This window comes from Chinchilla lanigera, unplaced genomic scaffold (genome assembly GCF_000276665.1).
Source record: "Chinchilla lanigera isolate Chin_1 unplaced genomic scaffold, ChiLan1.0 scaffold00095, whole genome shotgun sequence".
Lineage (NCBI taxonomy): Eukaryota > Metazoa > Chordata > Mammalia > Rodentia > Chinchillidae > Chinchilla > Chinchilla lanigera.
The window spans coordinates 1,992,518-2,020,501 of NW_004955496.1; the positions used below are offsets into that span (position 1 = coordinate 1,992,518).

The following is a 27,984-nucleotide window of genomic DNA, read 5'->3' on the forward strand; positions in this document are numbered from 1 at the left end:
GACCTGCGAACGACTCCAGGAGCAGGGGCAAGCTGTGACACTGCCTTCAGGGACATGGGATGGGCGGGGGGCCTGTCCACTCTCCTGACAGGGGAGCCGGAAGTACCCTTCACAGGAGCTTGTGGCCCTGGGTCCCCAAGGGGCATGGACAGGCTTTGCTGAGCAGCTGGGAAGCTATGGAGTCGGTGAGTATGTTGCACAGAAGTCGCCCGATAGGGAGCGGGGCCCCTTACAAATAAGCACTAAGTCTGGCCGAGAAAATAACTGACGTCAACGAATGGAGCCCTGACTTTTAGAAAAATTAGGCATCAAGTGGAATTCTAAAGGAAAGTGCAACACGGGAAGAACGAGCGCTCAGTAAATTATTATTTTTTGCGGTAGTGAGGACTGAACCCACGGCCTCCGCACTGAACTACATCCCAGTGTTTATTTTTTATTTTGAGACAGTGTCTCAATAAATTGCTTGGTTGCTCCAGCTGGGCTCGAGCTTGTGATCCTCCTGCCTCAGCCTCCCAGAGTGCGGTGCTTGTAGGCATGGAGCAGGATTCCCAGCCTAATTCTTCTTTTCGAAAGCCTGGAAAACACGTGGCCCGTCTTGCGGAGGAAGAGCTGGCAGAGCAGGAGACCAGCTCAGTGTCCCCAAGCAGTCGGAACAGGCCTGGTACTTCCAGCCGCGGCACCTTGGACGCGCAGCGACCCTCTGCGCATGCTCAGCGCGGCTGCGCCGGGGCGACCCGCCCATGTTCAGGGCGGCGTCCCTTCTTCCCTACAGAGGGGAGCAGCAGGCGCGCTGCGCGGGCGGGGCGTGAAAGCTCCGCCCCCACTCTCATCGCCCCGCCCCCCCGGGCCCAAAACCACTGCGTCTGCGCCGCCGCCGTGTCGCTCCGTCGGGGTGGCGAGCACGAGCGCGTGCGCGCGCCCAAATCGCGCCGCGCGCAGAACCCCGCCCGAACCGCCCACTTCTCCGAGCCCGCGCCGCCTCGCCATGGAGCTGCCCGGGAGCCTGTGCAAGAAGGCGAAGCTGGGCCACGGCGCGCAGAGCTGGGTGAGCGGCGGCCCGCGGAGGGCTCCCTTCCCGGGGGGCTGCGCGCCGGGCGCCCTCCCAGACCTCTAATTTAATTCATTTTATTTTGAGACGCGGGTCACGCTTAGTTGCCCGGGCTGGGCTCGAACTTGCTATCCTCCTGTCTCAGCCTCTGAGAGTGCTGGGATGACAGGCGTGCACCACCGCGCTTGGCAAAAAACACAGTTAAATTAATGAATTAATTGATGTATTATTTATTTACTTGTGATGCTGGGGATGGAGCCAGGGCCTCTCCGTAGGCCAGCTCATCCTCCTGGTTTTGGAGGTGGGCGGGCGCAGCCTGCTCGCTGCCGTTTTGAGCCGCGCTGTGCTCAGCACCGGTTCCCCCTCGCAGGCGGGGCCGGATCCCCGCTGCCCGCTCGGACCGACATCGCGTTGAGCCTGCGCTCGCCCCTAAGTCCCCGCAGCCGTGCAGATCGCCCCTCGCGCTGGCCCGCAGCTGTTGCAGGTGGAGGCTCCGTTGCAGGGCCGCGGTCCCCGTCTGTGGCTGGGGTAGAACTCCCCGTCCCCGGGGAGGGTGGCGGCGGGCAGGTTGGGGAGGACCCTGCGAGCGGCTGCTCCATCCGCAGGCCGTGCCCACCCGAGCCCGGTTCCTGGCAGACCCGGAGCTGGTCCTGCTCCTTCGCACAGTGCACGGCGGGGCACTCGGTCACTTCCCGCATACTGCCGTAGCGCGTTTATCTGTGATGCCGTTTGCAAGACTAGTGTGTGCTCTCCCTAGAGACCTGACCGGAGCTGGAGCTGGAAATCGGGGGACCCTGTGCCAAGCTGGGGCTGTGATCTCAGCCAGGCGATGAGGGTGTCCGCGAGTCAGTGTAGGACCGACTCTCACTGCAGTTTGGAAGAGAGGTTAGTTGGGCCTGGGTGTTGTGGAGGCAGAGAATTTTGAGGTGCAGCGGCGGGGTGCATGCATGAGTGCTGGAGGAGGAATTGTTTTCCTGACTGCTGTGGGGTACCTGGGGTGCAGGTGGGTGCAGCAGGTAGGGCCCCGCTGGGGTGTGCAGGTGTGAATGTTTCGCCTCAGAGTTAGGACTTGATTCTGATTATGAAAGATCGGGTTAGGATTCTGAATTTTCTGAGCCTTGTACATTTTTTGTCTTCCTACTTCTCACAGACTTAAATCAACTGACCAGGGACCAGATGTCCTTGGACCAGGAAGGTTGGAATCAGAGAAAGTGGTGGATGAGTTACAGATTGGCGGTCCCTCTGGCCATGATCACCGTCCAGAGTCCAGTCCCTGTGGGTTGCTCATCCCAGGGCGCAGGCCACAGGTTGGCTTGGTGGCCGTGGGGACAGGAGGCGCTAAGGAAGGAAGGACAGATGGCAGGATGACAAGGGCATGCATCTTACAGATAGTGTTGGAGTTTTGATCCTAGGCAGCGGGGAGACAGGTTGCAATGTTTTACTTATGTTAATGGTTGAATTTTTGCAACATTTCCGGGATGGACGCAGTAGTTAAAGCACGGACCCAGGAGGTAATGACTGGCTTCACATCCAAGCTGCACTGTTTGTGATCATGTAACCTTTGGCCGTCACTTTAGTTCTGTCTGCCTTCTGCGCGTTTATAACCCCACAGCCTGGCCGAGATACTGTGAAGATGGAAGGAGTTAGCTATCAGCCTCTTTATTACATTTAGTGTCTCTGTTTTACTGAGGGAAGTGCCACACAGCTGGTTATTGGCAGGGCAAATTGTAAGCATGTTGCATTTAAAAAAAATACTTTATTTTTATTAGTCCCCACATGCAGTACATAGTGGTTACTCCCTCACAGGGAGTTGGTGCGTGTACATAGCACATCTTCATTCTTTTGAATTCATTTTTGTCTTTTTGGTACCAGGAATTGAACTCACAACCTCGTGCTTGCCAGGCAGGTGCTGTGCCGCTGAGCTATATCCCCAGCCCTGTCTTCATTCTTTTTACTTTCCCCTCCCTTGCCTGCATCTCCTGGTTCCCTTCCTGTTTACACACAGATCTCTCTCACTGTTTCCCACTCTTTCCTTTTGCTGTCTGTTTAAAAGCATGTTGCGTTTGAGGGACGGCCTTCGTAGAGTGTCTGTAAGAACAGTCCTGTCCAATAGAAGTGTGAGCCACCTATGTATGTAACTTGTATTTTCTAGAGGCCACATTATAAAAATAAAAAAAAAACAGGTGAGATAGATTTCAGTAATATTTTGTATTTAGCTTAATTTATCCAGAATGCTACCATTTCAGTACAAATGCTTTTTCAATGTAAATATAAGCTCCGTACTATTTATAAAATGACTAATATGCTACTCTATCTTTTTTTTGTACCTTCAAATCCGGAGTGTGTCTCAGACTTAACACACACCATTCAGAGACTCAGGAGGGACACACGGACGCTACAGTTTCAGAGATGAGTTGGGCTGAGGTCAGAAGTCGGGCTTGGATGGTGAAACTCGAGTTGGACAATACAGAGCATTGCTGCCCGAGGTGAAGTACTAAGCTTGGGGTGATACTTCCTGTTATGGAGCAAGTACAGGGCGGGAGTGGCTTCACAGGAGACAGCAGGCCATGGCGTCACGGCCCTGGGACTGTTCTCAGTTGTTCAGGAAGGTTTCTCCCTGTGCCTGTGAGGGCGGTGAAGAAGAAAATCCAACAGGCTCCTTGCTTGGTCGTGTCTGATGTCCTGAGTGCTGTTCCCTGTGGTTGGGTCTTTCTCCAGGGGGACAGTTTCCATGTGTCCATCCAGCTGAGGGAAGCTGGGGCTCTCAGCTAAGACTCGGGTGTCGTTGACCCACTTTGTATTGAATCCTGTTCGGCCCAGTCCCCTGCTTCAACTCCCTGCTGTGGGTTTGGGCCCGGCTTCCCACAGGAGATGCTGGGGCCCTTGTGACTCTCCGTGTTGCTCTGGCTGGGTGATCTGATGCCTTCCTTCCTCCAGCCATCCGCGGCCGAATCCTGCAGCTCTCAGGCTGTTTCCTTAATGCAGGCTACTTGTGGCCCTGCTGTGCCCACGCCCACCACTCGCAGGCTGCATTTCTGCGCGCCTCTGTCGTGCCGCGCTGCCCTGTGTTTTCACAGGATCACGGTCACACTTCATTGCAGTGTTTTGCTTCTACACTGAGCTGATCCCACTGGATGGGCTGGGGGTGGGTGCCAGGTGGCTTGGGTGCTTCTGATATTGAAGATCCCTAGGTAACATATTAATATCTTAGCCTAGCTCAGCTTGCATGGCAGATTCACATTACATTTTGTCACATACCATGCGGGTGACCTTGGACGTGTCCCCTTAACGCCTTTGTGCTTTGGGGCCCTTCTCTGTGTATTAGTGGGCTTTCCAGAAGCAACTTTCTGGCGGGGCTGATACTGCGCGCCTCCTAGGGTGATAGGGAGGTTTAATAAATTAATACATTTAAAGCGCTGTGGTTCCTTCTGCCAATTCTGCCTTTCCCAAACAATTTGCCCACTTATACCAGTGGTGGCGAACCTTTCAGAGCTTTCAATAATGCATACAGCCAGCTGCGGCACATGTACTGTAGGTTCGCCACCACTGCCTTACTCGCTGGCTGCCCTTTCTGGAAAGTCAATGGCCCATTCTGGGTTTGAGGAGGACTGGGACAGGGTGAGACTGAAGCAGGCCGGGGAAGCTGGAATGCAAGGAGTGTCGGGCTGGGGTGGTCAGAGGCAGTGTTGAGCTTCTGTCCTTGAGCGCCTGGGAGATCCTGACACTAAGAAGATGAGTGTGTATGTATTTTTGGTGGACTCTGTATTTTCTGCTTGTGGTTGTTTGGGCCTGCAGTGGTGGAAGCTTGGATACAAAAGCTGGCTATCACTAGTTCAGATGAAGCCGTCACTTTTCTTTTTGACACTCACGCCGTGGTAAGGAGATTACTTCAGACACTTGTAGGAACTGCTTTCCTCCGCACAAGGCTGTTGCGGTGGGCACAGGGATGGTGGTGGTGTGCAGTAGAGGACCCAAACACAGCAAGCACGGTGGGCAGTGAGCTGCAGGGCTGAGGGCAGAGGCTGCCAGGTGGCCTTGTGGTGGGCTGCACCAGGCAGCAGGCCGCCCGGGGCCTACAGGGCCAGCATTCGGGCTGGGGTTGGTGACGGGGATTCTGGCTGAAACGGGGTCAGGGTGCCCAGGGCTCCATGCTGTGTGGTGGGGTTGGCTGGGCAGTGGTGGTGGTCCTTGTCAGCGCTGGTCAGCTTGTGGTATCCTTCCCTGACCCGCTCCTGACCCACAGCAGCTGGTGGAGGAGTAGCAGTGCAAGGTCATATGTGGACTCCAGTTCCCAAGGCAGGTGGACGTGGACACAGCTGCAGCCATGTCTGTCCTGTCAGCTTTCTGGCGTTTGGCTCCATCCCCACGGTGGCATAAGCTTGCAGCTCAGTGGCTGTGAGTTCACGCATCGCGGTGCAGCCCACTGACCAGTGTTGCACTCCAGAGCCACCTGTCCCATGGTGGCCGGCCTCCGGCTCTGCCTCCACCCTCCCCAGCCCCAGCTGTGGCTCCTGTCCTTGTCTCTCACCTTGTGGATGTTCCCACAAACGGAACAGTGCAGGGTGTGGGCAGGAGTTGCTAGAATGCTTAGAAGATGCAGATCAGAAATGTAAGTGGTCATGTAGCCTGGTGACAGGACTGATTGTGAATTATTGCTCATTGTAGAAAGAATTAAATGCATTCATTGTCCCAGTTTTGCTGGGCTGAAGATTCCAGTGTCAATCATCCTGCCTTTTACAAGCTGGAAGGAAAAGCAGACCATCTTTTAGGGTACATGCCTTGCATTTAACTTTTATGGAACCTTGACTAGGAACCAGAACAAAGATTAGACATTGTAGAAAATACCAAGAGTTACACGTCATGGTCTTTGACTCGCCCAAGGAAATAAATATACATGTATGTCCAGAAAGATTACAAGTATTAAATGATCCACAAATAACACAGATGATGTGGGCAGCAATGCTGAGGACCTCCTGGTGTTCACACTGGCACCAAGCTAGTAGATATTTCTAGAAAACATTCTCTGTGGTTGGAAACAACCAGCCTGGTTTTTTTTCTGCAGACAGATACCAGGCCATTGAAGACTCTGAGAACAGAACTTTAGGCTTGGAAGGAAATGACTCACTCTTGGCCCGGAGTGGGTTGCTCATGTCTTATTTCTTAGCAGAATTCTGGGCAGAATGCGGCTGGAATGTGTGTGGAAGAAGAAGAAAGGGGAGGGAGAGATTGCATTAAGTTCTTCAAATTTAGGCAGAATCCCACCACCTTACAACTCTAGTAGTTTTGAAGTGTTGACTGACCCTGAAAATCCAGAGCTAGGAGAATGAGGCAGTCGCTTGTTTTAAAAAAAGTTTTATTTTCAATGTCATGGAACATTGGTACTTATTTATGGAGTGCAGAGGAGTAATTGGATCCCTGTATCCGATTGTTGTGACTCACATTTCTTTCCGCTTGGAGACTGCGTTTCTACCTGGTGGGACCCTGCAGTTTCCTCTCCTTAGTTATTTTGGAATGCAGCATTCATTGCCCAGACTCCAGTCCCAGTGTGTGCTAGAGCTATAGAATGCTTCTGTCCTAGAGGGAGCTTTGGCACTGACAATCCACCCTCATCCTCCTCTTCCTAGCTGCTAGGAACCTCGCGTCTCCACTTTCATGTTGTTTTTAGCTTCCGCAAATGAGTGAAAACATGCAGTATTTCTCTTTGTGCTCCTGCTTGGTTCTGTTGATGTAATGTCCTGTAGTTATCCATGTTACCACAAGTGACAGAATTTCATCCTTTTTATGACTGACTATTTTATTGTGTGTATATATGCACACGCAGGTGTACATATAGACACAACCCTTTTTAATATTTATTCTTTCATTAGTGTATGTTTGCAGTACATCTGAGGAAGTAGGTACATGTACTTAATTTTCTTTAATTCTCTTTCCTGTCCCCTCTCCATCTGTAGATCCCCTTCCCATTTGCAAAAAAATCTATCTCCCTGTTTCCTATTGTCTTTTACTTTAAATTATTTGTATTTTGTGTTTTTCATATAAGAAACCATGTGATATTTACACTAGTGTGTCATTTAATATTATGGTTGCAAGTTGCATCCCTTTTCCTATAAATGAGTCAAACTTATCCTGCTTTATGGCAGAGTGGTACTCCATTGGGTGTAAATACCGCATTTTGTTTTCCATTTATCTGTTGATGGACACACAGGCTGCATCCAAGGTTTAGCTCTTATGAATTGTGCTGCTATAAACATGGGTGTGCATGGACGACTCTAATCTGATGTCTTTAACTCTTTTTGGAAGATACCTAGAAGAGGAATACCTGGGTCAAATGGATTTTCTAGTTCTAGTTTCTTGAGAACTCTCCATACTGATTTCCACAGTGGTTGTGCCAGCTTACAGTCCCACTAGCAGTGTAGAAGGGTTCCTTTTCCTCCATAGTCTCAGCAGCATTTGTTACTGTTTGATCTTTTGATGACAGCCATGCTTTCTGGAATAAGGTAGACTATCAATATTGTTTTAATTTGTATTTCTCTGATGGCCGCAAGTGTTGAGCATTTTTTCATGCATTTATTGGCCATTTATATTTCTGAGAAGTATCAGTTCATTTCAGTTGCTCAGTTTTTGATGAGATCTTTTATTTTGAGAGGTCTCATTTTTTCAGTTCTTTTTATATTCTTGATATTAGTTCTCTATCAGAGAAGTAGCTAGCAAAAGTTTTTTCCCATTCTGTAGGTTATCTTTTCACTCTGTTTTGTGTTTCCTTTGCTGTGCAGAAGCTTTTTAATTTGATATAATTTCATTTGCTGATTCTTGATGTTACTTTTTTGTGCAATTGTAGTTCCACTCAGAAACTCCTTAACTGTGCTTATTTATAAAATTTTACCTATTTTATCATCTAGCAAATTGTTTTAATATTTATGTCTTTGATCCATTTTGATTTTAGTTTAGTGCATGGTAGGAGATATGGGTCTACAGTCTATCTTCTGCATGTAGACAGCCAGTTTCTGCAGCACCAGTTATTGAAGATACTACTTTTCCTCCAGTGTATGATTTTGGTCCCTTTGACAGAGATCAGATGGCTGAATGCACTTCTTGTAGTTCCTGCATCTTTTATCTGTTCCACTGATCCAAGTGTCTGTTTTTATGCCATTTCTGTGCTGTTTTGATTATTACTGCTTTATAGTATGTTTTGAAGTTGGGTGGATTACTGACAGTATTGATTTTTCCAGTCCCTGAGCAAGGAATATCTACTTTTAAAAATTTCCTCTATGAATTTTTGTTGTGTTCTACAGTTTTCATTTTAGAGATCTCTTCTTTAGTTAAATTTATTTAAAGATATTTTATTTATATTTTTGCAGATATTATGAATAGGATTGTTTTCTTGATTTCTCTTTATGGCTAGTTTGTTATTAGTATATGAAATGCTACTTTTTTTGTGTTGATTTTGTATCTGGAATCTTTGTTGAATATGTCCATAGTTTTGGTGGAGGCTTTAGGGTTTTGTACATGTAAGCTTCTGTCATTTGCAAACAGGGCTAATTTGACTTCCTTCTTTGTAGTCTGGAGGCCTTTTTCCTCCCTCTAATTACTCTGGCTAAGATTTCTGGTACTGTGTTGAAGAGAATGGTGAACATGGACTCCTGGTGCTGCACCACTGAGCATGGTGTTGGCTGGGGTCTATCATATGCAATCTGTGTCACCTTGAGCTGTGTCCTCTATACCTGCTGTCTTGAGGGTTTTATCACGACAGGATTTTGAATTTTTGTTTAATGCTTTTTCTGCATCTGTTGAGATAATTATAAGGTTTTTGTCCTTTGTTCTGTTGATGTGTGGTGTTATGCTTATTGATTTGAACTTGGTGACCCATGCATGCATCCTTGGGGTAAATCCCACTTGATCATGGTGTGGAATCTTTTGATGGAATGCTGGATTTTGTTTGCTAGTATTTTGTTGAGAATGTTTGCATCTATCCACAGTATTGGATACTCCTGTCTCAGGCTCCGGAGTGCTGGGACAGTGATATCTAGTACGTGTTAGAGATACTGGTCTGCAGTTTTCTTTTTTGTTGTTATTTTTGTCTGGTTTTAGTATCAAGATAAAACTAGTGTCATGGAATGAGTTTGGTGGAATTCTACTTTGCCTTTTTGGGAATTTCAAAATGTATTATAGAAGTCAGCAGTGGAGCCACGGGAACTTTTATTGGGAACCTTTTTACTCCTGACTTAATCTTACTACTACATGTTACTGTTTTATTTAGGTTTTCTCTTAGCTTTGTGGCTTAATATTGGTAAGGCATATGTGTCCAGAAATTTATCCATTCTAGGTTTTCACATTGATGGCCCAGTTGTTCATAATAGCCCCTGGTGATTCTGTATGTTTCTGTGGTGCTACTTGGAATGTCTTCTCTTTATCTCTGATTTTATTATGGTCATCTCTCTTTTTTCTGTTCATTAGCTTAGTTAGTGGTTTGTTGATTTTATCTTTTGAAAAAAACGAACTATTTTGTTTTTAAAGTATTTTATTTATTTGTGATCTGATCTTGTTTCTTCTATTAATTTTGCACTTGATTTGTTGTTTTTCTGCTTCCTTAAACTGCATTATTTATTTGAAATTTTTCTATTTTCTTGATATAGCCATTTAATATTTTAAATTTGCTTATTACTATTGCATTTGATGAATCCTGCAGATCTGGTAGGTTGTATTTCCATTTTCATTTTTTTCAAGACATTTTATAATTCCCCTTTGGATTTCTTCATTACCTCCTTGGTAAGTTAAGAACATTGTTTACTTTCCATGTGTTTTTACAATTTTTTAAGGTTTCTTATGTCATTGGATTGTGGTTTTATTCCTTTGTAGTTGGAGAGGATATATAATACGAGGTTTTTTGTTTGTTTGGTCTCTTTGTCGTTTTGAGACAGGGTTTCACTATTCACTTCAGGCTGGCCTTGAACTCACTTTGTAGCTCAGGTTGGCTCAAACTTGGAATGATCCTCCTGCCTCAGCCTCTCGAGTGCTGGGATTACGGGCATGTGCTACCACATCTGGCTAATATGATTTTGATTTATTTTTAATTTGTTGGTCCTTATTTTGTGAGCCATGTGTTCTGTCCGTAGTGTGTTCCATGTGCTAGCAGATGACAACAAAGACTTCTGCTGCTGCTGGCTGAGATGTTCTGTGAGAGTCTGTTAGTCTGCTGGGTCTGCAGTGTGCCACAGCGTTCCTTCCTTGATGCTTTTGGTCTGCATAATCTAACTATTGCATTGGAGTCTTCTAATAAAGTTTACTTTATGCAATTGGTGCTCTAGCATTGGGTGCTTGTGTATATAAAATTGCTGTTTTTCATGTTGAATCGATCACTTTGTCATTATATAGTGATATTTATCTCTGAATAGTTCTGGGTCTGGAAGTCCATTTATGTAATATTAAGATAGCTGCTCCTGCTTGTATCGATTGACTTCTGTTTGGAACATCTTTCCCACTCCTTCACTTCCAGCCTGGTGTCTTTGCTGGTGAAGTCAGTCCCTTCTCAGCAGCCCATCCTTAGTACTTGTTTGTATCCATTCAGCCACTCTGTCTCTTTGTTAGGAAATTTGAGCTGTTTACGTTAAGGTTGCTATTCATAAGTGCAGATCTCTTCCTGCCATTTTGTTGTTTTCTAACTTTTTTGTATGTTCTTTGTTCCTTTTGGTCTTATTTTTCGGGGGCCTGGTTGTTCTCTGCAGTGATAACGTTGATTCTCTCATTCTTGTGTCTGCTGTACCAGTGAGCAGTGAGTTTTGTTCTCTCATGTGTTGGTTGTCATGTTGGCCGTTTTCATCCTTTTGCTGACTGACGTAGGGCTTCTTTAACCATTCATTATGGAAACATTCTACTGATGCTGAACTCCTGGAGTTTGCTTGTCTGAGGAAGTCATTATTTCTTCTTAACTTTTGAAAGGTAACTTTGCTGGGTATATTTGTTGGCAGCTTCCCTCCCAACCCCTTTTAGAATTTAGAGCTGTATGTGGTGGTGCATCCCTGTAATCCCAGCACTCGGGAGCCTGAGACAGGAGGATCTCTGAGAGTTTAAGGCCATTCTGGGCTACATAGTGAGTTCAGGGTTGACTTGGAATTCATGGTGAGTTCCTGCCTCGAAAAGTCAAAAGAGAAAAAGAAGAAGAAAAAGAAGTTAAGATATGTCATCTGTCCTCACCTGTAATGCTTCTGCTCAGAAATCTGCTGATAGTCTAACTGGGTTCAGGGCCCTATATGTGATAAGGTACTTTTGTCTTACTGTTTTTAGAATTCTCTACCATGGACTTTGACGGTTTAGAACATGCCACGGAGGGCCTTTTAAAAACTGTTCTAGGGGTTCGTTGACCCTGCTAGACTTGGGTGACTACTTCTTACACAAGGTTTGGGAAGTTTTTATTGACTAGGTTTTTTATGCCTGCCTTCTGCATATCCTTAATGCCAATCTTGGTTCACTTAATGGTGTCTCATAGGTTTTGTAGGGTTTCTTCACTCGTCTGTGGTTTTTATCTGAGTTGTTTCAAGTTCAGAAATTCTTTTTCTCAACATACTGCGTTGTGGAAGCTCTGAGTTGGATTTATTTTTAGCTGATTGAATTGCTGAGCGCCAGGTTTCTTCTACCGCCTGTCTCTCTTGGATTTCTCATTCCAGCCATGAATTGTTTTCCTCCTTTTGTTGGATTTCCTGTCTGTCTGCTCTTGCATCTCAGGTTGCTTAGGCTCATTATTCCGAATTGCTTTTTTGTACACTTCTTAGGTTTCTGTACTGTGGAACTTGTGTCTGGGGATCGCCCTGTTTTTAGGGTGTCATGATTCTTGTTTCCTTGCCTCTCCGAGCCCCTGTGGCCATGCATCATTGTGTGCACTTCTGACTTAGCAGTCGCCTCTTCTGATTTTATGGATTGTCTGTTCATGTGTTATAGAGTGTTGTTTGGATGTGGCGCTTAGCTGTGGTCCTGAGTGGGCACATACATGTAATCTCTGTGCGTATTCCTCACCCAAGATGCCCTCCCTGGCAGCTGTGAGCAACTTGGTGGAGACCCCAGGTGCTGGTGGAGGCAGCTGTGAGACTTTGCAGTGGGTGGAGGTGGCTGGGTGTATGACCAGGATTCTGGGGAGTGTTTCCTGAATGCTGATCTCACCTCAGCCAGTGACCCATAGGGGAAGTCCTCAGGCCTGGCAGGGGCAGATCCTCCTGTTGGTGGGACCCTCCGGCAGGGACAGGTGTGGACTGTGGCAGCCATGTGCCATGCCCTGTGGTGGTGAGTGGTGGTCGCAGCACTGGGAGGCTGGGGTTATAAGGACGGGCTCCAGCCCCAGGATGTGCAGTCCTGATCTTCTCAGGTGATGGGGTGACATTTCCTGCTGTGTGGGCCACCTGTTACCATGTTCAAGACTCTGTCTGGCCTTGGGTGCTGGGATCCCTACTGTGTAGCTGAGTCCTGTTAGGCTTTGAGGTGCTGTGTTCTGTGTGAGGGTAGTGGAATGGATGGGGCCAGGCTCCTGTCTCTTAGGTAGCAGGGGCTGCGGCGGTGACTCTTTCCATGGTGGCACCTCGCTCAAGCTAGTACATCTGGGGTCAGGAGCAGGAGACAGCAAGTACCCTTCCTAGACAGAGCTGCCCTGCGGACTCCGGGCTGCTGCCCTCTGCCCGGCTGTGATGACTGGAACCTCCTGTGGCTGGAATCCAAGCATCTCTGGCGATGATATCTGCCAGGGTGTCCTGTGGCGAGGTCCCCAGCGGCAGAGCTAAGCTCATCCGGGGCTTGTTCTGTCTCCCGCCACTACTCTCTCCGCTGCTGAGTTCCGGTTCCTCCACCTCTCCCCCTGAAATGTGGTCTTCATTTGTCTGCTTTAGTGGTCCTTTCTGCATGAGGTAAACGCCGGGCACCTCTGTCTATCTTGGAATTCTCCAGATTCAGGTTTATTTCTAAATCTGACCTGAGAGACCTGAAGAGCAAGCCTCCTTTCCTTATCCCTAGACTACACTTCCGCCGTAGTGGGCAGGCAGCTCCTGGTGAGCTCTGTTCAGTGATGGAGCCAGACAGTCTCTGCTTACCTTGTATTTTTTTCTCATCTAAACCTCGGCGGATTATAGCTTGTCAGGTGATTTTCATTTATTCTGGTTCAATCTAATAATAAAGCGGAAGCTATTTTATTAGGGTTAAACCAAATTAAAATTCTTGCCCAAGAGCAAGGCAACTTGGAAACATCCTGCGGCAAGATGAGTGGGTGGAACAGGTTCCGCGGAGCACAGGGCAGGGACGTTCTGTGCCTTCTGCATTGCCCTGTGCTCCCCAGCTGCAGGACCGGGTGCTGCGGCTCCTGAGCTGCTCCCACTTTCCGGGGATGCAGGGCTGTGTGTCAAGCCTGTTTTATTTTAAATTCTTACAAGCGCCAAGCTGGTAAGTTTGGTTTGCTTCATCAGTTTACGAAAAAGAACTGGGTTCACTGTCGTATATATTTTTCATAATTAACTGTTAAACATATAATTTTATTGGAAATCCATGTGTTAATGAGATGGTCGTTGGAGGAGAGGTGGTGCTTTTGTGGTATGCCTGAAAGGTGTCAGCCATCCCTTGGGCCTCAGAGAGTTTCCCAGCCCTGGGGAGCGAGCAGATGGCTGGGATGGGCAGGAGACTAGGTCTTGAGCAGGACCATGGGGGCACCTGTGAAGGAGAACTTCGCCTCACACCGCTTCATGGGCAGAGCAGGTTTAGAGGCTCTGTGTGGAAGCTGACGATCTAGATAGGAATTTATTGCTTTTAAAACAGTCCGATTCTTTCTGGGATCTTGGAGTGTCCGTGCTTGTCCCCTTGCGGAAGCATGAACTGAACAGCCACGTGTGTGTGCACACAGCTGCACCTTCCTGAGCTAAGGAAGCCAAGAGCGGGAGCGCCACTCAGCACGGGGTGGGCACAGAAGTGGAAGAGCAGGAGGGACAGCCACATTCCGCACCCCAGCCCTGCCCTGGCTCCTGCCTGGAGGCTGATGTCACTGCTTGGGATAGGAGTGGGTAGTGAGTGACCCAGCGCCCAGAGATGTGGGCCCAGACTCTACCATGGTGCTGGTGCCAGGCTGGCTCCTCTAGCCCCAGTGTCTGGGCTACCACGGGCCAGGCGAGCTCGGTGGCTCTGGGCTCTGGCCTGGCCCCAGCCCCAGGCTGAGAAGTCTTCCACTCACTAGTCCTGGGGGCTTGGCAAGTGTGTGGCTCTTCTCAGAGTTAACGTCTGCATCCATAAATGCTTCACTACGCTGTGAAGATTATGTTCATCTGTGTATGGAAAACCTGAAGGTCACAGCAGCTCCCTGAGGAAAACCAGTGCGGCTGATTTTCTTTTCAGGACTCCGGGGAGGTGCATGTTACACTGAGGGTATCAACTATATGTTTGCAAGGAACCTGTGTTTACCTTCTCAAGGACACAGACCTGAATGCTTTTTTTCTTTCTTCCAGGGGATGCAGAGAGCGACCAATGTCACGTACCAAGCCCACCATGTCAGCAGGAACAAGAGAGGGCAAGTGGTGGGCACGAGGGGCGGCTTCCGCGGGTGCACAGTGTGGCTGACAGGTATGGTCGGGGTGGCGGGGAGTGAGGTGTGCTCTGTACTGGGACCCCCTCTCTGTTGTGGATGCAGTCATGATGTGCTGCTAACTTGTACGAATAAAAATAAGAATAAACGTTAAAATGCAGAAAGGCGGTGTTACAGATGGGCTGTAGGTTTCCGCTGATTGACTTTCGAGCTCTGTTCTTACAGTCGGAGCAAAGACAGCATATATCTGACATGGTTGCTTTATCATAACACATTCCTTTCCAGTAATTCCTTTCCTTTTTGGGATTGCTGGTAAATGAAGAAGAAAACCCAGAATGCATCTTAAGACACTCCTTCAGTAGATGCTACACTAAATTAAACTTTGATTGCAAATGTGACCCTGATTCCGCTCGAGGAAACTGGCAGTGTAAACTGCACGGAGAGAAAGGAGGAGGGTCGGGGGAGTCCATGCAGTTTGCATCTTTCAGCTTTGCTTTGGCCTCCGATCGTCCCCTGCTGGGGTTTTCCCAGGGTCTCTTTCTGGGCTCAGCCACAGCAGGCTGGGAGGAGGGTAGATTGATCCCAGTTTTAGGGGACAAGCTGAAAAAATGCTGGATCCTTTCACATAGAGAAATTGTGTTTAAAGTTCTGCTCCGTCTTGCCGGGTTGCCCACTGCCATTCTATATCAGTTTATTCCGCCTGTAGCCATGTGGGATGGGCTCTGTTTTCCAGAGTCTCTGTCAACACTGGATATGACCAGACCTAAGCACTTGGTGCCAATTATCAGGAAACTTCATTTTTAAAACTACGTGATGCAGACAGGGCATCGTGTTTTTCTATGGAAGGAGATATAGGCAGTTGGGTGCGGTGGTTCACACCTGCAGTCCCAGCACTCTTGAGAGACTGAGGCAGGAGAATGGCAAGTTTGAGCTCAGCCTGAGTAACTCAGTGACTTAGCAGGACCCTGTCTTGTGAAATAAGAAGGGCTGGGGACATAGCTCAGTGTGAAGGCCCTGGGTTCAACCCCTGGGAGCACATATGAAAGAGATGCAGATGACTCCAATTTTTCCTATCTCCCCATTCTTTTCTCTGTCTAGATTGGTAAGGCCTTGCTTTTATGTTGTCTAGGGTTGTCGCACTTACATTCTGTTCTAACACCTTAAATTTCTGTAATTGTAAGTATTTTAGTTGTATAAGTAAATTGATTCAGTACTCAGTGTCGTTTCTTTTACTATGGTGTGTTCACTCCTGAGCCCTTTATTTCAATCAGGTCTTAATAGTTTATTTGATTGGTTGATTGATTTAGGAACACTGGGGACTGAATAGGCAAGTGCATGATAGGCAAGCACTCTGCCACTGAGCTACGTAGCTGGCCTTGAATCTGCGATCCTCCTGCCTCAGCCTCCTGTGTGACTGGGATGGATGCATGCCTGGCCAGGAGCTTTTCATTTTCCATTTGATACTCTTTCCTCAGTCTCCTTTTAGAAGTTTTGCTTTCTCCTTTGAGTCCCCATCTGCAGTTGATTTTTGTGTATTGTGTGTGTAATCCATCATCCCCCATATGTGCATTGACTAGGGAATCCTTTTTTTGGGACCCTCACCTAGCCCTGTCCTGTGTCAGTCTCCACTTGCTCAGGATCTGTTCCACGGATGTCTCAAGAATAGCAGTGTACGCCCTTGGACGTTGTCCTGCATCAGTAGTGTGGGGGTTGTGTTTTTAGTATGACCCCATTTTTGTGTTATCATACACGTTTTGTAATAGATTGAACAGTTTCCCAGAACTCTGTAGGGATTAGTTTGGGACTGTGTTGTATCTGAAGGTTAACTGGGGAAATGGATCTGCAGACTGTTGGATGCTCTATTTTGTGGTATTTTCTGCTTGTCTCCCCACTAATGATTTTAGGTACTGTTGAGTGATTTTGGGGGATTGTTTTGCTCTGGGCTGTCACAGTCTTTAGTTCCCTCTGTCCCTGGTGCTCCCTTCCTGCCGGTTGGCGAGCTGTGGTCTTGTGATTTCTGCTTTAGGCAGAGCAAGGCCAGAGAGAAGAGTGCTGTGCTGTATCTCTGGCTCCTTCCCCACCTGTGTCAGAGTGCACACGGAACTTTTCCGTATGTGCTGTGAGAATTTGTAGTCAGAATTCACAAGAAGTGTGGGGTCTTCTATGACTGGTTCTCTTGGAATTTTACTTTATAATTTTATTTTATTTATGTTTTGGTCTTTTTGAGAGGTTCTTGCTGTGCAGTTCAGACTGGGCTTGAACTCACTTTGTAGCCCAGGTGGGCCTTGAATTTGTAGTGATCCTCCTGCCTCAGCCTCCTGAATGCTGGGATTACAGGCGTGCACCACCACGCCCAGCTCAGTGTCTTTTGTGTAGTCCACTTTGCTCACACAGTAATTGTTGCTGATTGTACTGTACTGTGCAGTACTATAGTTTTATGTCCTGTTATACATCACAATGCTGTGTGTAAGAGTTAGGCAAATAAAAGTGAGGTCATCAAGGAGTTTCCTTTGACCGTTTCTTTGTTCAGAGTATTGTAATATACAGACTGTATATAATATCCTAGTTAGTGACCAATTCAGTTAGGGACCTAGTCTTGGGACCAGAGCTCTGTCCTTTAGCGAGGAACTCCTGAAGTGCTAATGAGAGACAAGGTGAGTACAGCTACCCAGCGGAGTCCAGAGTCGTCCCTTTTGATGTTTATCGGTGACATCTGGGTGCCCTTGGGCATAGATTCAAACACCAGAGCGAATGCTTCTGGCTGTTTTCTGACAGGGGAGGCTTGTGTGTTTCTGGGGGAGGTGGCTGTCGCCTGTGACTCAGCCTGCTGCTCGGTCCTTAGTCCCAGTGCTGTCAGTCACTGCTCTGCACTGCCCTGTTCCAGGCCTGTCTGGCGCAGGGAAGACCACGGTGAGCATGGCCCTGGAGGAGCACCTGGTCTGCCATGGCATCCCGTGCTACACCCTGGACGGTGACAACATTCGCCAGGGGCTCAACAAGAACCTGGGCTTCAGCCCTGAGGACCGGGAGGAGAACGTGCGGCGCATCGCCGAGGTGGCCAAGCTGTTCGCAGACGCGGGCTTGGTCTGCATCACCAGCTTCATCTCGCCTTACACGCAGGTATGCGCGGCTGCGGACACCAAGCTGGGCCCCGCACTGATGCATGGCGCGGGCAGGACTTGAAGAGGGAACCCGGGAGGCCGAGCGCAAACTAGAGTAACCCAGGATGTTTCTGCATTGTGACTCACCTGAGTGATTCCAGCTTTGGTAAAACCTGCTGCTAAAAAACTCAGAAGTATAACAGCTGAACTCCAGCCAGGGGCCAAATGGTTTCAAGCTTGACTTTTTAAGTTAGTAAGCCTATATGTAGTGAGTACTTAGTAGTTGTCTGGTACCAGGGGAAATTCACGCTGCTGCTGCTGCTGTTGCTGCTATTCCTGCTCCTTCTCCTCCCCCTCCCCCTTGCCTCCTTCTCCTCTCACCCCCCTCTCCTCCTCCTCCTCCTTCTCCTCTTCTTTTTCCTCATCCCCCTCCCCTCTCCCCTGCCCCTTTTCTTCCTACTCTTTCACCTTTCCCCCTCCTCCTCTCCTTTTCCTCTTCGTCCTCCTCCTCCTCTTCTTTCTCCTTTTCCCTGCTGCTGCTGCTGCTCCTCCTCTCCCTCCTCCTTCTTTTTCTTCCTTTTAATTTTTGTATTTTGAGACAGAGTCCCAGTATGTAGTTCAGATGGGCCCTCAACTCATCATATAGCCTAGGCTGGCCGTGGTCCTCCTGCCTCAGCCTCTCGAGTGCTGGGAGTATAGATATGTGCCCCCATGTCCCGCATACGGAGTCCTATCCAGGCTTCTTAATGTGTGTCCTTCCATGACGCCTGTGCCCACAGGTCTTCTGTCTTATTGTCACCGGAGTCCTCTGCTACCTTAGCAGCAATACTGTGTCACCTTTTTGTATTTCTCTGTAAAGCTCACGGGGCTTCTTACCCTAGGATTTGGTTTCAGCCCCCACTGGATGGGCTCTTTTTCCTCCTCCTGCTTCTCTCCCCAGGTCAGTGGACTTCTTTGCACCCTTCTTTCCCCATGTCTTCTTTTGGGGGCGCCCCTGGTTGGTGTCCCCGCTCCTGTTCCTTAACGTAGTGTGTTGTGATGTCCCCATTCATGGGTACTGCTCACGGTAGCGGTGGTGATAACAAGGTTTGGATAAAGTGACAGCTCATACTGAGCAGGCACTGCCTGCTGCGAGTGTTGTAAGGTGCTTTTTTGTAATCAGCTCAGGTCGTTTCATCTTGCAGTGAGGAAGGTAGCCGTGAGAAACCAGGTGTCACACGCCCAGGGTCATGCGCTGCACTGGCAGAGCAAGGCTCTGTGCCCAGACACACCCAGCCTGTACTCCGTGCCCCTCACCCAGTGCTGCACCCCAGCTCCCGCAGTGCTGGAGCTGCACGTGTTCCGTCTTTGGGATCCTGACGCCAGCTCAGGCCTCATGACGCAGTAGAGGCTTGGTGTCCTTGAGCGGCATCTTACTTCCTTAGGAAGCCTGGCTGTTGAAGCGTAAGCCAGTTAAGATAACGGGTGAGGGCAGGTGCTGTGGACTTGGACACAGATGGGCTGAAATCTCTCTGCCACTTGCTGCTGTGTGGCCTCGCTGAGCTCACTAAGCTTGCCGAGCTCTGGTATCACCTGAATGGTAGGCGGGGTTCCTCGGAGGATTAGATAGTACGTCATGCGGCACAGCCTTCCGCCCAGACTTCACGTGTGAGGCGTATTCAGTTGTGTCGTAAGTCATGGTAGTGCAGTTCTAGCATTGAAACATACCTATATATATATATATATTTTTTAACAAAACAAGCAAAAAGTAGTGGCAGAGTTTATTAGAGAAGCAAAAATGAAGAGTGGGAGAGAAACTGGCTTTGCAGAGCGAGCTTGGGAGAAAAAGGGAGAGAGTGAAGATAGACGTACACACTGCACCTGGGACACACAGTGTGGGCTGTTGTGGACCTCGGTGATAGCCAGGTCACATCTTGATGACCATAGGTATCTTTTAAACAAAATTCGAGCTGTACATTTTATTTTGTCTGTAGTATCAGGTCGACTGTTCCTCACACAGTTTGGCTTAGTTGAGTCCACGCAGCAGCCCTAAAATGTTTCCTGAGGACTAGGTACTTTCATTGTCCTGAGTCAATACATTGGTGTAAAGTGTATCAAACGAAATGCCAGTTAGACAGGGCTCAGCATCCTGGGGTCTGAACAGTTCTCAAGGAAACACAGTAACAGTGATGTTCTTGTACCTTGTGGGCAACTCGTAACTGCAGGAAAATGCTAAAGGCAAGAGCCCCTGTTTGAGAGCCACCTGCTGATCTGCCTTCTTCTCTGTTTCTATAGCAAGGAGATCTTCGTGGACTGAGTCTGTAAGAGCAGTGGAATGAGGTTTAGGTTCTATTTAGAGCACGTCAAAACCCATGATAATATTTGTCTTAAACCAAGCAATGTGGGTTCTGTATATTTTTTGTGATCATGTTTGTTCACTCATATGTACTTTTTGAGTGCTTTTCTAATACCACTGAACTGGGCCTCTTGGTTCTGAAATGAAACCCACGAGTTCTGTCCTTGCCCTGTGAGCAGTTCCCATATCCTGAGGCACAGGGTGAGGGTGTGTCTGTGACCAGCATGTGGAGAGCTGGCAGAGGTGCTACATGGCCCCTGTCATGGTGGAATGAGGGTAGGGCTGTTCTCGACTGCGGGTCTGCAGGAGGGTGGCGTCTGGGCTGGCCTGGCTGGGCTGCCGCTGTCCATGCAGGAGGACCGTGGGGGGCTCCACGATGTCCTTACCCTGCAGGAGCGGCAGTGTGAGACTCAACGCAGGGTGCTGTCCTGTGTTTGCACGCCTGTGGTGGCCCCTTGGGAGCCTGGCAGGAGGACGCTCGAGATGGTGTCCAGTTTGGCAGTAGCACCTGCTCTGTTGAGGAGAAGGGAGTGAGTTCAGGTGGCAGTGTGGGGACAGGAGAGATGGGATGAATTTGGGGCTCGTGAGCTTATAGCACACCCTGCAGGGAAGGCTTCCTAGAGGAGGAACACCGGCCACAGTCTGAGAGACCTAGGGTGTGGCAGGGAGGACAGGTGAGAGGCCCACACAGCCTTGAGGGACAGGAGTGGGCTTGTAGGTTGTTCTGTCCAGTCACAGCCATGTTTGTTCATTCACTTAGGTGATGTTTTTTGAGTGCATCTGTATGAACCTTGGAAGTGGGTGTCTTGGTTCTTAAAGTAAGTACAAATTATTAATAGAGCAGTGAGTGCTAGTCTGGTACCTCAGCCTAGTCCTAATCTCTGGTGAGCTTAGCAGGATGGCTAGAGTCACATCCTCTTATCCTGGGACTAGGAGAGTGAGGCTTAGAGCAGCTGGGGACCACTGCAAAGGCTGTTGATGCTGTCCGGACCAGAGAGACGAGGCTGACCAGGAGAGGGAAGCGCGCAGAGTTGGTGTCGTGTATAGAACTAAAATCTGCATGACATATGACCCTGTGAGTGTCTGGGGAACAGGAGGCAACCAGCATGACTCCTCAGATGTGGTGAGTGTTGTTGTTACCCTTTGACGTGGTCAGTGCACTTGACAGGAAATGCAGGCTTGGAGGAAAGAAGATGGATTCCCTTTGGGACATGTTAGTTCGAGACACCTGTGGGCCATCAAGGCGTGTTAGGAAGAGGTCGGGAGAGGGTGTTTGATTCAGAAAAGGGTAAGGCTCAAGCTTAGGTATTGGTGGAGATGGTGTAGCTTATGTTGTGAAAGCAGCTGGTACAGTGCTCTGGGATGGTACAGTGGGCGCTGGGCTGGGGGAGGTGGTGGTGATGTAGGAGGAGCCAGGCATAGAGAACACGTTGTAGGAAACCTTGGGGGTAGCGTGTGACAGGCAGTGAGAGCCCTGGGATTTTATACACTGGAAAGTGCATGTGGTGAAGGGAAAATTTATGTATGATTTTTATCTTGGCACTTTCTTCATTGCTGGGACACAATACCTGATACCCACAAGTTAAAGGAGGAAAGGCTTATTTCGTCTCACAGTTTCTAGAGGTTTCAGTCCATAGCTGGATGGCTCCAAGGCAGGGTGGCATGGCAGAAGGGTGTGGTGGAGGAGAAGCAGTCCATGGCAGGGCAGGCAGGAAGCAGAGAGATCAAGGGAGGAGGAGGGAGATAGACTCTTGCAGGCTGTGCCCCCAGTGACCCACCTCCTTCAACCAGCCTTCACCTTCCACCATCACGTTTAGCAGTGGACTAATTACTGTATCACACCCCCATAACCCAGTCACCTCCCCAAAGCCCCACTGTGAGTGCAGGAGGCTTTAGGGGGACATCTAGATATAAACCATCACAATTTATTAGTTTATTTGTTTTTGATGGATGAGATTGGCTTGTTCTTGTTATTGCAAGGGAAAAAGCCATTGGAGAGAGTGAGGCTGAGGGTCCAGGTGGAGTGGGGAATGGGCTGGAGGGCCTCTTGGAAAGGGAGGAGCTGGGACAGTGCAGGGTGCAATGGCTAGAGAGTAAGGGTGTGGGAATGTAGGTAAATTTGCATGACAGCTGACTGAGAGGTTCCTGACTGGGCTTTTCTTTTTGAAATGGGGAAACAGCATGGCCATCTGGTGAGAGTGGCTGGTAGGTATGGTCAGTCAGAAGAACCATGAGGAAGGTGGCAGAAGCTTGAGTGAAGGGAGGAGGATTCCTTCTGTGCTATGAGTGTCTGGCCGTCTACCCTGGTGTACCCGCTGTGGGTGTGGGCTGCACTTGAAGACAGCAAGATGGACTGCACGCTCTGGGGTTTGAGTGAAGGCAGAAAGTAGGAAGGGATGACTCGGAAAGGACAGGGTGCCCCAGAGGAGGGAGTGGGGAGAGCATAGACAGAATGGTGAAGTTGGGGTCAGGAGCTGTGCAGAAAGGTAAAGCTGCAGGCTCAGGGCATGTGTCTGGCCCTGGAGTAGGGCAGGAACCAGCTCAGGAGCAGGGGTGTTGTTCTGTGAGGTTGCTCTTGGCCAGCAGAGGTGGAGCTAGGGGCAGCTGCAGCCGAGCTGAACTTAGGCTCACGTTTCCTGTAGATTTAGGTAAGGTTTGTACCATCCATAGTTCCCCTGTAACTCTGCGGGATCCTGGGTTTGGACAACAGTGTGGCTTTTAAAGTTACCATGAAGAAAGAGTGTTAAGCTAACGGTGTCTTGGATTTATCTGTTTCAGCCTTCAGTTTATATTTTAAAAATGTAAATGAAAATGTGCCTGACGCGCTTGCCTCTAGCTCGGGTGAAAAGCACTTCCTGTTGGTGTGGGTGGCGCTGTGGTCAGTTTCCACTGGTGATGCGTGTGTCTTTTGTCTCTCAAGGACCGGAACAACGCCCGGCAGATCCACGAGGGCGCCAGCTTGCCGTTCTTTGAAGTGTTTGTTGACGCCCCTTTGCATGTTTGTGAACAGAGGGACGTCAAAGGGCTCTACAAGAAGGCACGAGCTGGAGAAATTAAAGGCAAGTGATTCTTTCTTCCCAGTCTTCTTGGCTGAGTCTGCTGCCTGTCTCTGGGTCTGATGCTCTTTTCTAAGGGTGGTTGTGGTGGCTCAGGGCTCCTCCTGTCTCGCAGGCTTTGAAGTAGCCTGCCCTGATGTGCGGGGAGCCTGCTGGTCACGAGACAGAGCTGGGCCAAGAAGGGGATGAAGCTTGCCTGGTTCAGTGAGCGGCTGGCGTGGGAGCCCAGCTGTCACCGCTTCCCTCTGAAAACGTGGGAAGCCACAGAGCTAGTGGAAAAAAAAAGATACCTGAACTTTGAGCATCTCGATGGCCAGGAAACATCCTGCTCATACTTGTGGCACCTGGAAGGGTCCCCGGTTTGTTCTGGGAAGGGTGGTTGAGTTAGATTGGATTAGTGTGTTACTCATTCTGTAAACACACGCCCTGCTTTGGAAGAGAACTGTCTGTCCTGTGTCTCCTGCTGCCCTTGATGGCAGTCGTATTTGAGGCGGAGCCCAGGTTCCTTTCCACAGGAAGGGGAGGGAGAGCTGCAGGTGGCTGGTAGATCTGCTCAGTCCTCTGTGCTCCCTCCCTCTGTTCCTTGCCACCTGCACATGGGAAGTGGAGGATTTGAGGCCAGCCGGCCCCTCCATCTCCTTGGAACTCTACTTCAGTCAGTCCTTTTCCCGCCTCCTCTGATTTGGTCAGCCGTGAGCAAAGGAGCCTGAGCATATGAGCCAGTGACTGGTGCAGGTGTCCTCTGACACCAGTCCTGTTGCATTGGTGTTAATGGAAACAGAGGACAGGGCCACCTTGGGAGACCAACAGTGAGTGAGTGTCATTTAGGGGCCAGTGATTCCCTCAGGTCACTTTGTGTTGCCTTCCCCGCACGGTGGGGTAGCCAGGGTCCATCCCCGGAGCCCCCTCCCCCAGCTCTGTGAAAGTTAGATTTTATTGTTCGCTTTCTGGCCCTGGAAGGGAAAAGGTGAAAAGGGTGAGAAAATGCTTGTTACTCTGGGCTTTTCTGTGTCTGGCTGGTGGAGTATGTTAGTGCTTGGGGCAGATCCACCTGTTGCCGTGACCCAGAACCCTTAGGCAGTGCTGGCGCCCTCACGCACAATGGCCGAGTTTTGTGTGGATTTGACACAGAGGGGCGAGGTGGATCCCAAAGTCCCTGCACCTTTTACTTAAACTGTAACTGGGCGTGCTGTTTTTGCAAGGGTGCGTGGGTAAGTGAGGAAGGTTTGTCCACCCGGCTGGAGTGAGCTGCTGTGAGCAGGGACAGCAGCATTTTCCTATCTTTAAAATTGAGCACACTGCGGCCGAAGCATGCCGGTGCGAGCTGGCCAGATGACAAGGAGGGAAGTGGATGCTTCTGCCTGTGCTTTCTGTCTCTGGAGTGCAGAGATGAGCAAGAGCAAATCCAGAGGGTCCTTGTGTCATTTACAGTTTGTACCCCAGACTGGGGCTGTGTTGTGTTGGTTCGTTTTTACTTTCTCAAGTCCTGGTACATTCAGTGTAGACTTTGATAGAATGTTTCTTTGGTTAATGTGTGAGTGTGTGTGTGTATGTGTGTGTGTGTGTAAGAGAGAGAGGTTTATGCACATTGATTTATTTTAGTTTTGTTGTGCTGGACGTCCTGATTATAGGGTTGTTTAGTGTTTTGCAAAATCTTTTACACGTCAAGACGGTGCTCAGTGAGTCCCCTCTCAGTGCGGTTTCAGACCCTTGATGGTGAACATCGTGGAACAGATGGCATTTGGGAGCGCTCAGGCTTTTACAGACCTTTTACTGGACAGTAAATACATCGCCAGGCCAGCCGTTCTCACATCTAGGTCATTTCGTGATTATCCTCAAGGAGTTCTGTGTTACCACCTTGACTGTCAGTGTCTTTCTCCAGCAAGTCTTCATTGTCACCACCTGTGGGATAAATCAGCCAGAGGCAGAATTCTAGATTTCTGAATTGCCAGGCCAGGGCTGCTAACCAGGGTGGTTCTCTGGCTTTCCTGCTGGCTGTCCATACTGTGTGTCTGGGCCAGGCCGGTCCCCAGTGTGGACGCCATGGGTGTGGCTCATCCTGGTGTATAGCCAGGTGTGAGAACTGGAGCAGAACAATTAGTTTCCTAACCAGAAGTGTTTTTTTTTCCCAGCTACTTCAATTTGTGACCCATTACTAGCTACTATTGGGAACACTGGTGATATAGAAATTTTTTCTTGCATTTAGGACTTCACATGATGCTTAGAAATATGAAATAGAAGAAAAATAAATAAAATGAATGAGCTGATGAATCAGTGTGTGAAATAAGGTGTCTTTCAACAGAAATCCACACAAAACAAAATGAAAGACAAAAATGTGAACACAGGCTGCAGGAGCTTCAGTTCGCGTTTGCCAGGGAGGGGCGGTCAGGACCCCCTTTACAGTGTCCTGTGAGTGACGAGAGCCCACTGGTCTGTTCAGAGATGAAAGGAGAGTTTAAGTCGCAGTCCCTCGAGGAGGCAGTGTCCTTCCCATCCTGAGCACATGTCCTACCCAGAGGGGACGTAAATTTCAGCAGCCACCAAGCCTTGTACTCTAGAAGCAAACTGTTGTCTACTGCCTGTTAAAGGTTTCACTGGGATCGATTCGGAGTATGAGAAGCCGGAAGCCCCCGAGCTGGTGCTGAAGACAGACTCCTGTGACGTGAATGACTGCGTCCAGCAAGTGGTGGAGCTGCTGCAGGAGCGGGTGAGAGGAGTGGGAGAGCCACACCCCACACTCTGGGGGGTTGAGATCAAGTCATGCCTGTGTGTTAAATTCCTCATGATGCCAGCAGCTGTGTGTGTATGTGTGTGTGTATGTGTGTGTGTATGAGAGAGAGATGGTGTTCATATGTCTCAGTCAGTGTAAACTTCAGAATGTTTGGGAGTCGGGTAATATTTTGTCACTAATTTCACCACGTGAATTCCTCAGAGCCACGGTGCAGCCATGGCTGTTCAGGCCTGTAGCTTGTGGTTTTAGAGCTGTCAGGCTCGCAGGCACAGTGAAGGTCACGTCCCTGGATGTTAGGGAGTGTCTGAGCCTTCCCACTGACAACTGGCATGTCATGGTGCTGGGTTTTCGGAGGCACACTGGGGAGGGCGGCACTGGGGCGGAGGTGCCCTGTCTGCTTCCTGGGTGGAGGCCTCTGGATATGCAAAGGGTGGGGCCCGCTTAACAGTGCCATTCTTCCCTGCCCCTCCTCCATGTTGCCCCGCCCCCTTCCTTGGCTCCTTAGCTGCCCTTCGCTTTGCTGTGACCACTGCCACAGTGCCAGGCAGTGACACGCCATTGTTCCTTGGTCTGTCCTGACTGGGTTGTGGAGGTTGAGCCTCTTGAGCTAAGGTGTTAGATGGAGCTCTGAAAGCATTTCTGGTGTCTGAACATATGATGACTGTCCAGCCTCTGGATTTTCCACGTTACGAAGTGTCTGTGTGCACTTAGTGTGGGACTTCTTCCCAGATTAGTTCCCTGGTCCAGACACCGTCTGTGGGTAAGCATGGTGGTGCCGCAGTGCATTTTGCTGCACAGGTTTCATCCCAGCGTTGGTTTGGGATGTCCTGAGCCCCTCAGCATGCAAAGTGCACCAAGGGCCAAATTGGCTGAGTGCCTGGGTTACTGCTGCCTGCTTTGCCCCCTGTGCTCCACACTCTGCGGGGCAGGATGCCTCATGTAGGTGCCAGGTGGTATGGAGAGGCCACAGCTGTAGCCAGCAAGGTCCTGCGCAGTGGTGATCCGAGAGAGCCAGCCGCATTTCCAGCTGGGGATTTATGTTGTGGGTGACAGGAACTAGAACTCAGGGCGTGTCACCCTGGGAAATGTCTCAGTGTGTCCTTGGCATCCATGGAGGGGCAGAGCAGGGAGTCTGGAAAGACTTGATTTCCCATCTTCCTCCTCTTTGGCTGAGCACTGCGTTCTGACTTGACATGTTTTTTTCTGTTACCGCGCTGCAGCTCTGTATGCTGTTCATTCTCAGGGTGTCTTTCTAAAGTGTATTTCTCTCTGAAGGCTTTAGACTTTCCCTTGGTTTATAGAATTAATGTGATTTGCGTTCAGGGTTCTTCATAGTTTGATTCTGAGCTGAATATTTCATTTCTTGTCCTTACGTCTTCCACTGTAGCATTATGTGTCTGTCTATCTGTCCATCTCTCTGTGTCTTTCTCTTTCCATTGCTGATCTTCATCTCTAGCATGCTAATAAGCACTTTTCTCCTGACTTGCCCCTAACTTATGGCAGCACTGATTACCTTTCCACGTGTACAGCTGTGGTCTGTGTTATACCTGCTGTCCAGACTGTGCGCTCGTGGGCAGATCCGTTCAGGGTTTAGAGAAGAGGGATAGGTAAGAAGTTAGCACTCCCCGAGCGCTTATGGTTAGGGACGTGTGTGGTCTTCGTGAAATGCTTTGTCCTGTTAGGGTGCGGGGCAGTTGCCCTTTTCCTGCATTAGCTCCAGCCACTTCTCCCTGGATTGCTGTGGTTTCCCAAGTAGTCCTTGTGCAGAGTCATTTTTTTGTTGTCCAATTTTATTCACACAGTAAATCCTGGAGTATTTCAGAGAAGTTAAGGAACTCTTGCTCGCTTGTGGATGTTGGAGTCTCCACCCAAGGTCTGTGCGGTCATTTTTCACACTTTGGCATTTGCTCTCCAGCCTTCTCAGGACATTTGAAGTTCAGTGTAGTGGAATCTGCTTCTGGAAAGGGGTGCTGGTTGCATTAGTTTAGAGCAGGGAAGTTTTCGTATGAGAAATTACTTGTTATCCTAAGCTGGGTGGCAACAGAGAGAAATGCCAGTGCCCCCTGCTGGCTCCCCGTTCCTTGGGACAGAGATTTCACTTCTGTGCTTTCCTAGCAGATGGCCCCGTGTCTTGTAGTTAATGTAAGAGATATTTAGTATCTCCCCATGTGTA

General features: G+C 49.1%; 1 protein-coding gene across 5 annotated transcripts in view; it reads left to right on the forward strand.

The window, feature by feature from the left end:
• The first annotated feature begins 905 nt into the window (after positions 1-905).
• The window catches only part of Papss1 (3'-phosphoadenosine 5'-phosphosulfate synthase 1), a 63,962-nt gene continuing 36,883 nt past the window's right edge, over positions 906-27,984 (forward strand). Inside the window, exons 1-6 of one of the 5 annotated variants that reach the window (XM_013505422.1) lie at positions 957-1,045; positions 1,806-1,933; positions 14,512-14,626; positions 17,473-17,708; positions 22,945-23,083; positions 25,669-25,787. In XM_013505422.1, the coding sequence (XP_013360876.1) occupies positions 14,515-14,626; positions 17,473-17,708; positions 22,945-23,083; positions 25,669-25,787 (606 nt within the window). In that variant the 5' untranslated portion in view covers positions 957-1,045; positions 1,806-1,933; positions 14,512-14,514. Of the gene's footprint in view, positions 1,046-1,410; positions 1,533-1,805; positions 1,934-3,434; positions 3,535-14,511; positions 14,627-17,472; positions 17,709-22,944; positions 23,084-25,668; positions 25,788-27,984 lie in introns of those variants that run through there. The other 4 variants (XM_013505423.1, XM_005406213.2, XM_013505424.1 and 1 more) reach the window with 4 other exon arrangements.